This window comes from Bubalus bubalis, chromosome 4 (assembly GCF_019923935.1).
Source record: "Bubalus bubalis isolate 160015118507 breed Murrah chromosome 4, NDDB_SH_1, whole genome shotgun sequence".
NCBI classification, from domain to species: domain Eukaryota; kingdom Metazoa; phylum Chordata; class Mammalia; order Artiodactyla; family Bovidae; genus Bubalus; species Bubalus bubalis.
In genome coordinates this window covers 19,082,714-19,098,946 of record NC_059160.1, presented here as the reverse complement: position 1 = coordinate 19,098,946, position 16,233 = coordinate 19,082,714, and the positions used below count along the sequence as shown (strand labels likewise).

At 38.9% G+C, this 16,233-nt stretch overlaps 1 protein-coding gene across 2 annotated transcripts in view; it reads left to right on the top strand.

The window, feature by feature from the left end:
• The window catches only part of LOC102402539 (alpha-2-macroglobulin), a 72,319-nt gene that overhangs the window by 7,847 nt on the left and 48,239 nt on the right, over window positions 1–16,233 (top strand). The window contains exon 1 of one of the 2 annotated variants that reach the window (XM_025283184.3): window positions 15,896–16,074. The exons of the other annotated variant lie outside the window; for it this stretch is intronic. Within the exon in view, the coding sequence (XP_025138969.3) occupies window positions 15,992–16,074 (83 nt within the window). The 5' untranslated portion in view covers window positions 15,896–15,991. Of the gene's footprint in view, window positions 1–15,895; window positions 16,075–16,233 lie in introns of those variants that run through there. 2 annotated transcript variants of the gene reach the window in all.

Below are 16,233 nucleotides of genomic sequence, written 5' to 3'. Positions count from 1 at the left end.
ATGCTATGTTAGTTCCAGACACACAACACGGTGATTTGATATTTCTATACAAAATGATCACCACAATAAGTCTACTTGCCATCTGTCACCATAAAAAACTATTACAATATTATTGACTATATTCCCCATAAATGTTGTACATTTCATCCACAAGACTCATTTCTTTTCTCACTATAAGTTTGTGCCTCTTAATCTCCCACACTTGCTAATTCCCCCTACTCCCCTCCCCTAGCAACCACTTGTTTGCTCTCTGTATCAATGAATTTGTTTCAGTTTTCTTATGTTTGTTCACTTCTCTCTTTTTTTAAATTCCACATGTAAGTGAAATTATATGGCATTTGTCTTTCTCTGTCTGACACATTCCACTTAGCATAATATCCTCCAGGTCCATCCATGTTGTTTTAAATAGTAATATTTCATTCTTTATTGTGGCTGAGTAATATTCCTTTGTATTTGTATGTCACATTTTCTTTATCCAATCACCTGTCAATGGACACTTGGGTTGCTTCCATATCTTAGCTATTGTATATAATGCTGCAATGAACATAGGGGAGCATATATCTTTTCAAATTAGTGGTTTTGTTTTCAATGGATAAATACTCAAGAATGGAACTGCTGGATTATAAGGACAGTAAAAGGATAACAAAGGAATACTATGAACAATGCCTTGCCCACAAATTTAATAATCCAAATGAAATGGACTAACTTCTTGAAAGGCCACTTTTCCCAAAACTCCTACAAGGAGAAATAGACAATTCAAACTGACCTATATCTATTAAAGATATTAAATCAATAATTAATAATCTTGCAAAACAGAAACCATCAGGCCCAGATAGGTTCACTGATGAATTTATCAAGCATCTAAGGAAAGAGTTATACCAATTCTCTTCAGTCTCTTTCAGAAGATAGACAAGAAAATATTTTCTAACTCAATTTATAAGCCCAGGATTAACATAATACTAAAACTGTACCAAGGCAATACAATAAAATAAAACTACAGAACAATATTTCTCATGGGCATAAGTGCAAAAATCTTAAAAAAAAATAGTAGATCATATCCAACAGTGTATAAAAGAATTATACACAATAACCAAGTGGGATTTATCGCAGTTATGCAAATCTGGTTAAATATTTGAAAATCAATTAATGTAACCCATTACATCAATAGGCTAAAGAAGAAATTGATATTACATGGTATCAGTAGATACAGAAAAAAGCAGTTAATAAAATCCAACACCCATTCGTGATAAAAAAACAAAAGTGAAAGTCGCTCAGTTGTGTCCGACTCTTTGCTACCCCATGGACTGTCCATGGAATTCTCTAGACTAGAATACTGGAATGGGCAGCCTTTCCCTTCTCCAGGGGATCTTCCCCACCCAAGGATTGAACCCATGTCTCCCGCATTGCAGGCAGACTCTTTACCAGCTGAGACACAAGGGAAGCCCAAGAATACTGGAGTGGGTAGCCTATCTCTTCTCCAGATCTTCCTGACCCAGGAATCAAACCAGGGTCTCCTGCATTGCAGGCAGATTCTTTACCAACTGAGCTATCAGGGAAGCCCTAAAAAACAAAACCACTCAGCAAAACAGAAACAGAGGAGAACTTCCTCAACATGATTAAAAAAAAAAAATTTACTAGAAACTTACAACTTATATCACACTTACTGGTGCAAAACTAAAATTTTCCCACTAAGAGGAACAAAGGAAGTATATTCCCTCTTATCACTTCTTTCCAATATCATATTAGAAGTTCTAACTAATGCAAAAAGACAATAAAAGGAAATTAAAATTACACAGATGGAGAAAGACTAAATATCACTCCTGTGATATTAGTCATGGGAATTTTTTTGTTGTTATTTCTTTCAGATCACTACATACAGCAGTAATAATAAGGTTGCAGGATACAAAGTTAATATAAAAAATTGATTGCTTTCCTATACACCAGAAATGAACAAGTAAAATTTAGAATTTAAAAGCACAATACCATTTACATTAACAACCCCACCAAAATGAAGTAATTAGGTATAAACTTAACAAAAGAAATACATATGATGCTAGAACAACTGGACATCCACATGCAAAAAAAAAAAAAAAAAGAAAATGAAGAAATCTACACACTTTTCAAAGAAAATTAATTCAAAATGCATCATAGACCTAAATGTAAAATACAAAACTTCAAAACCCTAGAAGACAACACAGGAGAAAATCTAGGTGACATTAGTTATATTGATGACCTTTTTTGATACAAAGCAAAGGCATTATCCATGAAAGAAATAATTGATAAGCTAAACTTCATTATGATTAAAAATCTGCTCTGTGAAAGACTCTATCAAGAAAATGAGAAGAAAAGCTACAAACAGACCTATCTATTTATTTTAACTAGATATAATACTAATTAAGCCACCCCTGAAGGAATTTATCCTCACAGAATAAATAGCATTTTAGCAAGATAATCCTATTTATCTGTCTAGACTTGTCTGTTTATTTTTCCTTAATTGTGTTTATCTTATAAGCAGCACTGGTTCCTAAAGTAAATTTGAAAAATGTAGCAAACTACTAAAGAAGTATTGGATTGGCCAATGAAAATCATGTCTCTAACTCTTCCATTGTTTTCTGAATAAGTCAGCCCAACACCACTAGATAGAGATAGGTAAGACAGATGTCACACTGAGTTGAAGAGAGTTAAGATAGTAGATAGTACGGTGTACAGCTCCTAAAAGGATGAAAAGAATGTTCACAAAGAAAGTAGCCTGGCTCAATAGCATATTAGAAGTTCTGGCTAATGCAATAAGACAATAAAAGGAAATTAAAATTACACGGATTGAGAAAGAATAAATATCACTCCTGTGATATTAGAGTTGGAGCAAGATGAGGTGGGTGTCCTTATGGAGGGTTAGTCTACGTGTGGGGCATCAGAAGCCTAACAGAGTATGTATCAATTTATCTACATGTGTATGTATGTTTAAGAATGCATAACTCCATAGCTCTTTTGCTAAGAAAGTCTAGGAGTAGGGACACCCTAAAAATAAAGGGCATACCTACATCCCAATTCTTGATTTCTAATGTCATTCGCTAAAAGGAAAAAAAAAAAAAACATAGTAAAGGAAAATTATAAGATGAGCTTGAAATGTCTTGGGTCAGAAGATAAGTAGTTGCCCAAGATTAATTGAGGACATGCCAATAGGACCCAGGAGTCAGCTTAAATGGATTTTTACTAGCCAAATCTGAGACTATTTGAGCATCAAAATAAATAATGAAATAATAGATTATAACCCATTATACAAAAGAGGAAAACATGACTATACTGGCAGAAACAAACACATTGAAATTTTGATGAGAAGTAGGTATGTGTGTGTTAGTCGCTCAGTTGTGTCCAACTATTGGTCACCCAATGGACTATAGCCTGCCAGGCTTCTCTGTCCCTGAGAAGTAGGTAGGCAGGTGGCAAAGAGTCGGACATGACTGAGCAACTAAGCACACAGCAGGACATTTATACAGCCTGATAGTATCCCCATAAAATATTAGTTACAAGGCAAAACATAAGCTCACAGACAAGAAGTATGGCACATAACACCTTAATCAAGTGATTGGGTCGAACATTGCCCCAAATGAAAGAAACTTAACCATGTGCTACCTGACAGGGTTATAATAAGAACACAGCACCACCCTGGGATATCCCATCTGAAGATGTACATGCCTTCTGGACACCTCTACCTGGATGTCTTACAACCATGTCAAACTCTTGCTGCCTCCTCTCTTTTCCTCTCCTCACGTATGAACTGTCTTGGCAATGGCATTATCATCACTTAGCTAAATATGCTCTCCCTATCTCCTTCTAAATCCTAATCTGAAGCACCATTGTCTCCCACCACTGCAAGAATAATCTTTTTGGTGTGACATCAGCATCATGGTGGTTGAGATGCTCTCTTTATCACTCCCCTTCAGTCTACCACCAGGAAAACATTTGCAACAAGCAAAGGTGCCTCCGTCCAATACACCAGGACATCAGAGGATTTCACACATCTGTACGTTAAAGGTGGGTGGGCTGGGGCACGTAGAGGAGGCAAAGCCAGGAGAACACTGGAAGCCGTGCCTGCGATTCTGGATCACCAGACTTGGTGGCTGAGCCTGCAGCCCCACACAAGCTGGTAGCATCAAGAGAAGTGCACATGACACTGACCTTCTGGGTGCAGACGCACCCGTGGCCACAGGGAACTGAACAGCATGGCAGCAGGACCCGAGATCCTCTCTCTCCAGCCACAGAGGTACCTGTAACTCCACCTTTGACACACACACACAGTGGCAGCATCCATGACCCAACAGCTCCGGTCATGGTAGAGACACTCATGATTCTGGATTCCCCCCACACACAGCACACAGCACCAGAGCCTATGCCCCAGGAGGCCTTGAACGTGGCATAGGCACCTGTCATCCTGGTGCCCCAGGTGGTGCTGCCAGTGACACCGGAGCAGCAAGGTATGCATGATCCCGGAGGCAACAAGAGCAGTGACAGTGATGGCACTGGGCAACACCGCTGACAAAGGCAGAGGAGGGTAGAAAGTGCCTTTATAAAAAATAGAGAGGGACTTCCCTGGTGGCTCAGTGGCTATGACTCCCAATGCAGGGGGTCTGGTCTCAATCCCAGGTTAGAGAACTGAATCCCACATGTCACAACCAACAGCACAGCCAAATAAATAAATACATTTTTTAAAAAAAGAGAAATGTGAGTTGCACAGTTGTGAGTAAATTCGTAGCTTAATTCACTGTCAAATTACTATACTAGAATGTTAATAAATACATTTTAACTTGGAAAATGAATTGCCTCTTGAGAAACCTGTATGCAGGTCAGGAAGCAACAGTTAGAACTGGACATGGAACAACAGACTGGTTCCAAATAGGAAAAAGAGTTCGTCAAGGCTGTATATTGTCACCCTGCTTATTTAACTTATATGCAGAGTACATCATGAGAAATGCTGGGCTGCAAGAAGCACAAGCTGGAATCAAGATTGCCAGGAGAAATATCAATAACCTCAGATATGCAGATGACACCATCCTTATGACAGAAAGTGAAGAGGAACTAAAAAGCCTCTTGATGAAAGTGAAAGTGGAGAGTGAAAAAGTTGGCTTAAAGCTCAACATTCAGAAAACGAAGATCATGGCATCTGGTCCCATCACTTCATGGGAAATAGATGGGGAAACAGTGGAAACAATATCAGACTTTATTTTTTGGGGCTCCAAAATCACTGCAGATGGTGATTGCAGCCATGAAATTAAAAGATGCTTACTCCTTGGAAAGAAAGTTATGACCAACCTAGATAGCATATTGAAAAGCAGACACATTACTTTACCAACAAAGGTCCATCTAGTCAAGGCTATGGTTTTTCTAGTGGTCATGTATGGACATGAGAGTTGGACTGTGAAGAAAGCTGAGTGCCGAAGAATTGATGCTTTTGAACTGTGGTGTTGGAGAAGACTCTTGAGAGTCCCTTGGACTGCAAGGAGATCCAACCAGTCCATTCTGAAGGACATCAGCCCTGGGATTTCTTTGGAAGGAATGATGCTAAAGCTGAAACTCCAGTACTTTGGCCACCTCATGCGAAGAGTTGACTCCTTGGAAAAGACTCTGATGCTGGGAGGGATTGGGGACAAGAAGAGAAGAGGACGACAGAGGATGAGATGGCTGGATGGCATCACTGACTCGATGGACATGAGTTTGAGTGAACTCCTGGAGTTGGTGATGGACAGGGAGTCCTGGCGCGCTGTGATTCATGGGGTCGCAAAGAGTTGGACACAACTGAGCAACTGAACTGAACTGAGAACACATTAAGTCTTTAATATTTAGCCTTTTCAGCTCTTCGTGTTCTGTCACAAAAGGAGTGCTTATCAGGGACTTGCCTGGTGGTCCAGTGGTTGAGAATCCACCTTCCAGTGCAGGAGACATGGGTCTGATCCCTGATCCAGGAAGATTCCATATGTCACAGAGCAACTAAGCCCACGAGCTGCAACTAGAAAGCAGCCCCCACTCCCCACAACTAGAGAAAACCCTTTCCAGCAGCAAAGAGCCTTTGCACTGCAACCAACACCCAGCACAACAAAAAATAATAAATAAATAAAAATAATTTTTTTAAAAAAGAAATGCTTATCAATTTTTCAAATAACAGTACTGCGAAAGACAACTCTGTGAACACTGGAATCACATTTGAAAAACTGAAAAAAAGGCCAATATTTGCCAACATAGTATTCTTTTGCATATTAATTTTAGTCATTTGTTCTTTCATCAGTTATTTATTGAGCACCTAATATGAACAAATGGGCACTGTTCTGGGCATTAATATGTATATATACTGTAAAAATTGTATGTACATATACATAGCATCATATGGTTACATGTAATATATTTTGTCATATGTACACTCTGTGTTAGTTGCTCAGTTGTGTCCAACTCTTTGCAACCCCATAGACTGTAGCTCACCAGGCTCTTCTGTCCATGCTGTCCATGGGATTCTCCAGGCAAGAATACTGGAATGGGTTGCCATTCTCTTCTCCAGGGGATCGTCCCAACCCAGGGATCAAACCAGAGTCTCCTGCATTCCAGGCAGATTCTTTACCATCTGAGCCATCAGGGGTCATTTATATTTTTATGTAATGTCATATGATCACATATATGTGTGTAATGAAATACGCTGTTACTGCTGCTACTGCTAAGTCACTTCAGTCGCGTCCCACTCTGTGCGACCCCATAGACGGCAGCCCAGCAGGCTCCCCCAGCCCTGGGATTCTCCAGGCAAGAACTCTGGAGTGGGTTGCCATTTCCTTCTCCAGTGCATGAAAGTGAAAAATGAAAGTGAAGTCGCTCAGTCGTGTCCAACTCTTCACGACCCCATGGACTAAAGCCTTCCAGGCTCCTCCACCCGTGGGATGTTCCAGGCAAGAGTACTGGAGTGCGGTGACATTGCCTTCTCCGAATGAAATACGCTAGGAACAATAAAAAGCAGCATAAGGAAACAGAGGACAATATGTGGAAGATTGCTATTCTGGTAGAATGGTCAAGAAAGGCCTTTGTGAGGTGGAACAGAGAAATGAATGAAGTAGAAGAGAAAGCCAAATGCATATTCCAAGTGCCCCAAGAAGAGCAAACAGGGAGTACATGGCCCTGAAGCAAAAACAGACTTTGTGTATTCCAGGAACAGGAAAGAGACCAGCATGACTTCAGCAGAGTGAACAGGATGGGTGAAGCCATAAAAATGAGATCAGAACATGGGAGGGAATCACCAAGTCCTGGACATCTTCTAGGCTTTGGTAAAAAATCTGGATTTATTTATTTTCAGGATCATGCGGAGCTGTCAGAGGAGTTTCCCAGGGGGTGACATAAATAGATTTTTCTTTTAAAGGATTTATTTTGACTTTTGTGTGAGACAGTGAATTGTCAGAGAACAGTGGGAGAATCAAGAAGACAAGTTAAACTAGTCTTGCACTGGGACTGACAAAGGATGATGGTGGTTTAGACTAGATGGCGGTAGATGAAATGACATCAGCATACTAAAGATATATTCTGATTGTTGTTAAACTTAACATTGGAAATAGCAGAAAAACAGAAACCAAGGATGAATCCACATATTTTTGGCCCAAGCAATTGGTTTAACGGAGATACCACTTAGAGGAAAAGTCTCAGGAAGGGAAGAGGAATCAGATGCTTAATCCTGTGTTGAATTTGAGGTGCCAGTAAGACTTCAGTAGAGAGTCAGAGGAAGCAGTTATAAATACAATTTTCAATCAGAAGGGAGCAATCAGGGATAGATACTTTGCAATGAGAAATTGTTTGAGAATGAGAGTTTAAATACTCTCTAAATACAGCATTTAAAACCCTAGGACAAAAAGCGACTCTTTAGAGACAATATGACTTGAAAAGAGATTAAGTTAGAAGACTGGACTTTGAGACATGGCAGTGTTTAAGTGTCAGGAAAACAAATAATAAAGGATTCTTAAAATGATTGACAGAATCAAATAAGGGCAGGGTGTTGAAATTCAAGTGAAGAAATGGCTTCCAGAAGAATTTCAAGAACAGATTGAGCAGCTAAGTCAGTTGCTTCTGAAAGACATAATAAAATGAGAACTGAGAATTAACCACTGAAATTGGCAACATGGAGATGGCTGGTGACTGACAGATGGAGATAAAGCCTTAGGAGTGGGTTAATGAAATAATGAGAGAAGAAGTGGAAGTAGTAAGTTTGGACAAATATTGATAGGAGATTTGTGGGAAAAGGAACCAAAAAATAGGGGGGGAAGGAGGATTGGTAGAAGGATATGTATAGTCAAAGATTTTGTTTTTTTCACAGGTGAAATATATATTTATATGCTGATGAGAATAATGAGGTTGAGAGGAGAGATTTTTATGGTGTAGTAGAGACAGCCAAGGGCTTCCCTGGTAGCTCAGACAGTAAAGAATCCGCCTGCAATGTGGGAGACATGGGTTCAATCCCTGGGTTGGGAAGATCCCCTGGAGGAGGGCATGGCAACCCACTCCACTATTCTTACCTGGAGAATCCCACAGAGAGAAGAGCCTAACAGGCCACAGTCCATGGGGTTGCAAAGAGTCGGACATGACTGAGTGATTAAGCACAGCACAGAGAGAGGTAAATCAATTTAGTAAAAAAGTTTTTGAGTATGTGAAAAAAGTAAGTTGCACTAAGAAAAAAATTTTTAAATGGTGGTTTGCATTTAGATGCACGCAAGTTTATCTGGTGCAACACAAGAGAATACAGAGTCCATGGGTGCAGATGCAGACGAGCTGGCCATTTCGGAATTGGAGACAGATGATCAGAATTATACTTGTGATCATTTCTATTCTTTCAGTGAAATAAGAAGCTATGTCATCAGTAGAGAGAAAAGAGAGAAAGGGCATTGTTTATAGAAACGATGACTGGGAGAGTGAGGAAATAAAATCACTTGAGCAAGGCAGCTGCACTGCATGGAGACTGTGTTTGCACCCAAGTCTGCAGTCGTGAATTTAAAGTGGATCTGTTGGCATGGTCACATGTGTTTCACCAGTCACCTTCTTAATTTCAATGCAAAGGAATGTAAACTCCCCAATGGCAGAAACATATGGTTTTTGTTAACCACAAGACAGTGTCTGGTACAAAATATGCATTAGAATATATGTGGACTGACTAAATAATATCCATCTTCTCCACTTGACTACTTTGCTTCACAATATCCCCAGTACTTAATACAGAGCCTGGTTCATAGTAGGCTTAAATATTAACTGAACAGACGAAGGAGCCAATTAATCAATCTTTTTTTTTCCTTCACTTCTGAAATTTACCCCCAACTCCCTACTGAACAGCTTCCCTGAATTTCACAAGAAAGCCTCAAAGCCAACATACCTGAGAGTCTACCTGACAATTTCCTGTCTCCTATTAGCAAGATCACCCACGAGAGCCCCAGTGAGAAACCTAGAGTCATTCTCTATTAATCATCTCCAAAATGGAAAAGTCCATAACTAGTTTATACATTTTTGAGCAAAATAAATGAAATGAAGTACTTAACACAATGCCTAACATATAGTACCTACAATTATTAGCCATTTCTGGCATTAAGTGATTGCAACATACACATCTTTTCATATCATGACATATTTTACATAATTTAATTGGAAGAGCTTTTTCTTTAAGTAATATATTAAATAATTGTGTCCTTTATATCAATATTGCATCAAACAAGGTAAAAAGGAGTACTGTAACTTTTCTCTTAGTACGTTCATCAATATTAAACTAGTAATTGTCATGTCCAATACACTTAAAATCCACATTTTTCATCCTCTCCCCACTGTTGCAATGTTACTTTAAGTTCTAATTTTCTCTTTATTTTTTAAATGCATTTTGCACCTGTCTGTGAATCAGCTAGGGATTCCTCTGGCAATAAATAACAGAAAAGCAACTAGCAATTGCTGAACAAATAGGGAAGAAGTCCATAGGTTGACGCTCCAAGGTTGACACAATTACCCAATAATACTGACAGAGACCAAGGCCCTTTCTATCGTTTGGACCTGCTTAGCATGCAGACCTTGATCATCCTGTTCATTGCTTTGTCAACTCAAGACGGCCATTGAAACTTTAAGTGTTACATTCAATTTGCACATAGAAAGAATAAATAAAAACGTTCATTGCTGTGTCTTCTGAAACTTTTTCTTTTTGTTAAGAAACCAAAAGTTTTCTACAAGCCCCACCCATAAGTTTTCCATTTATATGTCACTGGCCAGACTAGATCAAACAGCCACCCATAGTTTGAAGATGGTTAGGGAGAAAGACGCTGTGTGAGTAGTTAGGCCAATGAGCATTGTCTACCATAGTTCGGCAAATATCTTCTCAATTTTTGACACATAGGTCAAGAGTTATCTTATCTATTTGCTTATTTGTTTGCTTGTTGGGTTTACTGTTTGTTTACTATTTATTTAGCACCTTGTACACACCAGACCCTGTTCTAAGCACTGGGGATACAACAGTAACAAAATCCTTCCCCTTGTGAAACTTTCATCCCAGCCTGCCCTTTTGATCCAATATTTCTACTTCGAACAATTTACCATATGGACTACTTTGCCAAGACAAGCATGTTCATTGATGCAATATCTAGAAAACAAAAAACTGATTAGTTATCTTTATGGTACTGATTAATCACAGCATGTACATATAAGGTAATTATTCAAGAGAATATATCTCTTTTAATATACATCCTTATGCTGACATGAAAAGCATCTTCAATACCATGTATACTTTAAGGGGAAAATGTATGGTATAGTAAAATCATACTTTTGAAAGAAAACCCACACTAAAATTCATGTGGAATCTTGAAGGACCCTGAATGGCCAAACAATTCTGAAAAAGAATAAAGCTGGAGGGTTCTCACTTCTTATTTTCAAAACATTACAAAGTTGAAGTAACCAAAATACAGTGGTACTGGCATAAAGATGGACATATAGATCGATGGAAGAGAATAGAGAGCCCAGAAAGAAACTCCTCATGTATATGATAAACTTATCTTCAACAGTGCCAAGACCTCTCAACCTACTCTTAACAGTTAACTGTACAAGCTTACCTTTTGCTCATTTTTTAAAAATTCAGTTACTTGATTTTTTTTTCAGTTACTTTATTGTTTTGTATAATTAACTTGTACTGTAAATTTGCTATGTCAAAGAGTGTACACAATTGAAGCTTTTATACATCCTGTCATATTACCTTTTTAAAATGACTCTGCCAATTATCTTCTACCAGCAGTGCCTAAGACTGCATTTTTCCCACACCTTTAAAAATATTTCCCAGTCTGATAGAGAGCGTTGCATATCTTTTTTTCTTTTTCAAATGTATGATTAGTAATGATGTATTGTATCATTGTTACTTGTAGGAACTCTGCTGCTTATACTTTACTTTGTCTTGGGACTTTATTTTCTGATTAAGAAGTCTTTTTGTACCCCCCAAATGGTAAAATTATTCTCTTACATGTTTTTCCTAATTTAAATATTTGTGCTTTATATTTTTGTCCTTAACTCTATGTAGTTTATTTTTGAATATGAGACTCAACAGGGAATATATTGCAGGGTATGTTTTCCTTTGGTGAATAAAGAACGTGTGTGTGTGTGTGCATATGTGTGTACTAGCACAGGGTCATTTCACGAGAGAAAATGAAAGTGTTAGTCACTCACTGTATTTGCTCTTTGAGACCCCATGGGCTGTAGCCCTCCAGGCTCCTCTGTCCATGGGATTCTCCAGGCAAGAATACTGGAGTGGGTTGCCATTTCCTTCTCCAGGGGATCTTCCTGACCCAGGGATCAAACCCAGGTCTCCCACATTGCGGGCAGATTCTTTACCATCTGAGCCACCGGGGAAGCCCAATCACAAGCCTTGATGTTTCATTATAAAAGCCCAATCACTCTGACTAGTAAAAACCTTCTCAACTATTTTCTTAAAATGTCTCTTCTTTGGGCTCAGAAATCCCACTCTCTCCCATGTTTCTCTTTCTCTCTGGCCTTTCCAGTTCCACTTAGATGTCCATCACCTAGATACTAGTGTTTCTCGGAGCTCTGTTGTGGACTCTTTTCTATTTTCATCCCATATTATCTATTTCCATGGCATCAACTCTCCCTATAAATTGATAAATCGTTAATCTGTAATAAATAGGCCAGATCTCCATTAACTGGTGGTGTTCAGATTGCTTTAACTTTAACCTACAATAAGAAATTTTGTATATTTTCATTAGGCAGTTTGCAAGGTAACAATGAAATCACATTTCACAACGTAACTTTTACACTGTGACTCAGGACACTTAGAGATGATAGAGATTGTAATAAAGAAAGAGAAATTATATGAGATACAAGTTTTAGCTTGAACAAAGATATCTCAGAACGCAAAGGCATTAAATAAGAGAAAATGTTTTTCTCTTACATGAAAGTGCCAGCTAAAATGGCCTTTGGATGACTCAGAGGCTCAGTCGATGTCTTGTTTTTTGTTCTGCCTCCCTTGACACATGGCTTTCATCTTATTACCTGCAATGAAAGATCTATCATCAACGTGTCCACGTTCCAGACAGTAGTAAGGGAGAAAAGGGAAGGACAGAACCTAACCCTTCGAAGTCATGAATTGAAAGTTGCATACCACACTTGCACTTATTCTCCAGTTGCCAGAATTTAGCCGTAAACCATACCCAGCCTCCAAGGAGAAGGCTAGGAAATAAAAGCTTTCAGTGAGGCAGTTTATGCCCAGCAAGAACTCAGATGTTTGATTAATAAGGGTAGAGTCAGAGATGGGGTAATAGGACATGACCAAAGTTTCTGCTGCGCAACAGTGAAATAAATATTTCCAAACTCAATAGTTTCACGTATTCTGTTTGGTACACTGTGCTTTCTATTTTATTGTATTCTATAACATTTTTAAAAATCTTGGTCATGACTCACTGATCATGACATTACAACTCATTTTAGATGGTGATCCACAATTTGAAAAACAATTCTTTAAGCTTGCTGTCTAATATGGTAACCAGTAGCCTCATGGGCTGTTGAACATTTGAATGTGGCTATTCTAAATTGATATTTCTTGTAAGTGTAGAATCCACCCTAGATTTTAAAGCCTTAGTATGAAAAACAAATTTAGAGTATCTAATTAACGATTTTTATAATGATCAAATGTTGAAATGATAATAATTGGGCAATACTGAGGTAAGTAAATGGTATTATTAAATTAATTTAAAAATATATAACTAATAAGAACATACTGTACAGCACAGGGAACTCTGCTTAATTCACTGCAGTGACATAAATGGTAAGGAAGTCCAAAAGGAAGGGGATACATGTATATATATGGCTGATTCATTTCGCTCTACAGTAGAATATAACAAAACATTGTAAAGCAACTATACTCCAATAAAAATTCATTTAAAAATAAAAATGATAAAAATCAGTATAAAAATAAAATTAATTTAATTTAATCTGCCGCTTTTTGGTTTTCAATATGGAAAATGTAAAATTATTTAGGCTTACCTTACATTTCTTCTAGACAACAATGCTCTGAGTTCTAGATGCTAATGTTAGTTCAGTTCAGTTCAGTCGCTCAGTCGTGTCTGACACTTTGCGACCCCATGGACTACAGCACACCAGGCCCCCCTGTCCATCACCAACTCCCAGAGTTTACTCAAACTCATGTCCATTAAGTCAGTGATGCCATCCAACCATCTCATCCTTTGTCGTCCCCTTCTCCTCCCGCCTTCAATCTTTCCCAGCATCAGGGTCTTTTCAAATGAGTCGGTTTTTTGCATCGGGTGGCCAAAGTATTGGAGTTTCAGCTTCAGCATCAGTCCTTCCAATGGATATTCAGGACTGATTTCCAATAGGATGGACTGGTTGGATCTCCTTGCTGTTCAAGGGACTCTCAAGCGTCCTCTCCAACACCACAGTTCAAAAGCTAATGTAAAACTCCCTACAAATGTTATTACTTAAAGCACAAGCACTTTCTAAAATGAGACTCTTTATCTTCCCAACTGTCAGCCCTCTGTTCTCGTTCTGTTCTCAGCCTGTGTCCTGTGTTTCACTCAATCACTTAAAAGCAACACAAGTCATTCAGTGAATAGCCAGGAAAATTGGAAGGCACATCGTCCTTTACCCACCACATTCATGTGTTCACTGTGTACTGTAATTTTAGCTCTTAAATATGATATAAATCTGTCAACCTCTATCCAATATCATTATAAACACATGCATGCATGCATAAGTCACTTCAGTTGTGTCCAACTTTTTGTGACCCCATGGACTGTAGCCCACCAGGCTCCTCTGTCCATGGGGATTCTCCAGGCAAGAATACTGGAGTGGGTTGTCATGCCCTTCTCCAGGGATCTTCCCAATCCAGGGATCGCATCCACATCTCTTATGTCTCCTGCCTTGGCAGGTGGTTCTTTACCACGAGGCACTTGGGAAACCCCAACCCTAGCTCAAATACCATCATTTCTCATCCATATAATTGTGCCAACTCCCACCCTGCTTCCTGGATTGTCTCCTTCCCATCACTCTCTCAAATTTAAGTGAGTGTGATCTTTTCAAGAAATAAATCTGGGGAAGTCATTTCACTGATTACTCCCCAAGTACCCTAGTACTGCCAGCAAGTTTCTTTTTTATTTGAAGCAAGCTTACTTCACCACTTTTCTAAGTGGACAAGCATTTTCTCCATTCCAAAAATTTTTCATTTTACTGTCATGATGTTTATCATGAATGTGTCATGATGGTTATCGCCTACTGTGTCTTTGTTTATGTCATTCCTTATGTGCTTCGAATGCACTTTGCATCTCCTCTTTCTCCTGGCTAGCCACCACCCACAAGTGTGGGTGGGTGCTTAATTTGCTTTTTTCTTTCCCTTTGACTTCCTTTCCAAGACCCAGGTTTAAATTATGTGCCCCAATCCTGTGCTCCCAGAGCACCTGAACTTCTCCAATAATAATGTCTGGCTACTGTTTTTTCATTGCTTGTTTATTTGTCTGCTTTCATACCCTCAAGAATGTGCAATCTGTTTCTACATATTTGACCATCCCATCTCCATGATTTTGTATGATCCTAGACCAATTGGGCTCAATAAAACTTACAAAACAATCAATCAATTGGATCAATGAATGAATGAATGGACGGATGGATGGATGGATGGATGGATAAAATAGACTGGAGGGGAGTTGCATATTTAGAAGGCAGTAACAAAATGTGTTCATGTTCACGTAAGTAGATGGTAAAGGCAATTAAGATCTTTCTTGGGCAGAGTAAGTCAAACTTGTTTTTGAGGTCCTGCTACTTCTCCTTTCATCTTTTCACTTCCTTAATACAGGGAAATATTTCTATTATCATTCTTCCAGAACCTAGCTCTTTATCTGCAATCCAGCAATATCCTCCAGACAAAAAGGTATTCTTTTAATCCATTGTCATTTCCATAGAGGACAACTAAATTCTGAAACTGCTTCAATATCTGAGGTAGACATATCTGATGGAGGACTTGCAGGAGACGGACTTGTAGTGAAATATCTATTTTGAGCCTTCCAGTGTTGCTTAAATTATAGCTTCCCCTGCCAGCTATTCATGCAAGAGATGAGAGGAAAGCCATAAAAGGCACTATGAGGAAGCAGAAGGAGGGGAGCAAGAGAGAGAAGGGATTGAAAAGCCGATTAGCTGCTTTACGGGAAAACCCAGGGAAAATGAGCACTAATGGGAATGTGGATTTTATCCCTCCAGGAATCCTATTTAGCTTGCCAGGAATTAACCTTGACTGTAATTAAGTCCCTTAGAGCAATGACCCTTTCAGAGAATGTTCAGAGACCTCTACTTTGTTTAGACACCTTGTGTGGGTGGAACTTCCTGTTTACACAGAGAGCAGCATAAAGCCTACTTGCTCTGAGGAAAGTCTGGGACCAGACCAAAACGGCAGGGAGAAAGGTGCAACACAGTCTGGTCTCCTCCGGTCCCTTCTCCCTGCAGCATGGGGAAGAACAAACTCCTTTATCCAAGTCTTACTCTTCTTCTGCTCTTGCTGCCGACAGATGCTTCAGTCTCTGGAAAACCGTGAGTTTCACATAAAACATAAACTTGAAGAGTCCTTTCCTTTATTTTAAATGCTTACCATTCATTTATTTGTCCCCCCTATGGAACTGTCACCTCCTTATCTTTAAGGTCTCTTTCAATAATGAGATTTTACAAATCTTTACTTATTCTTAAACATTT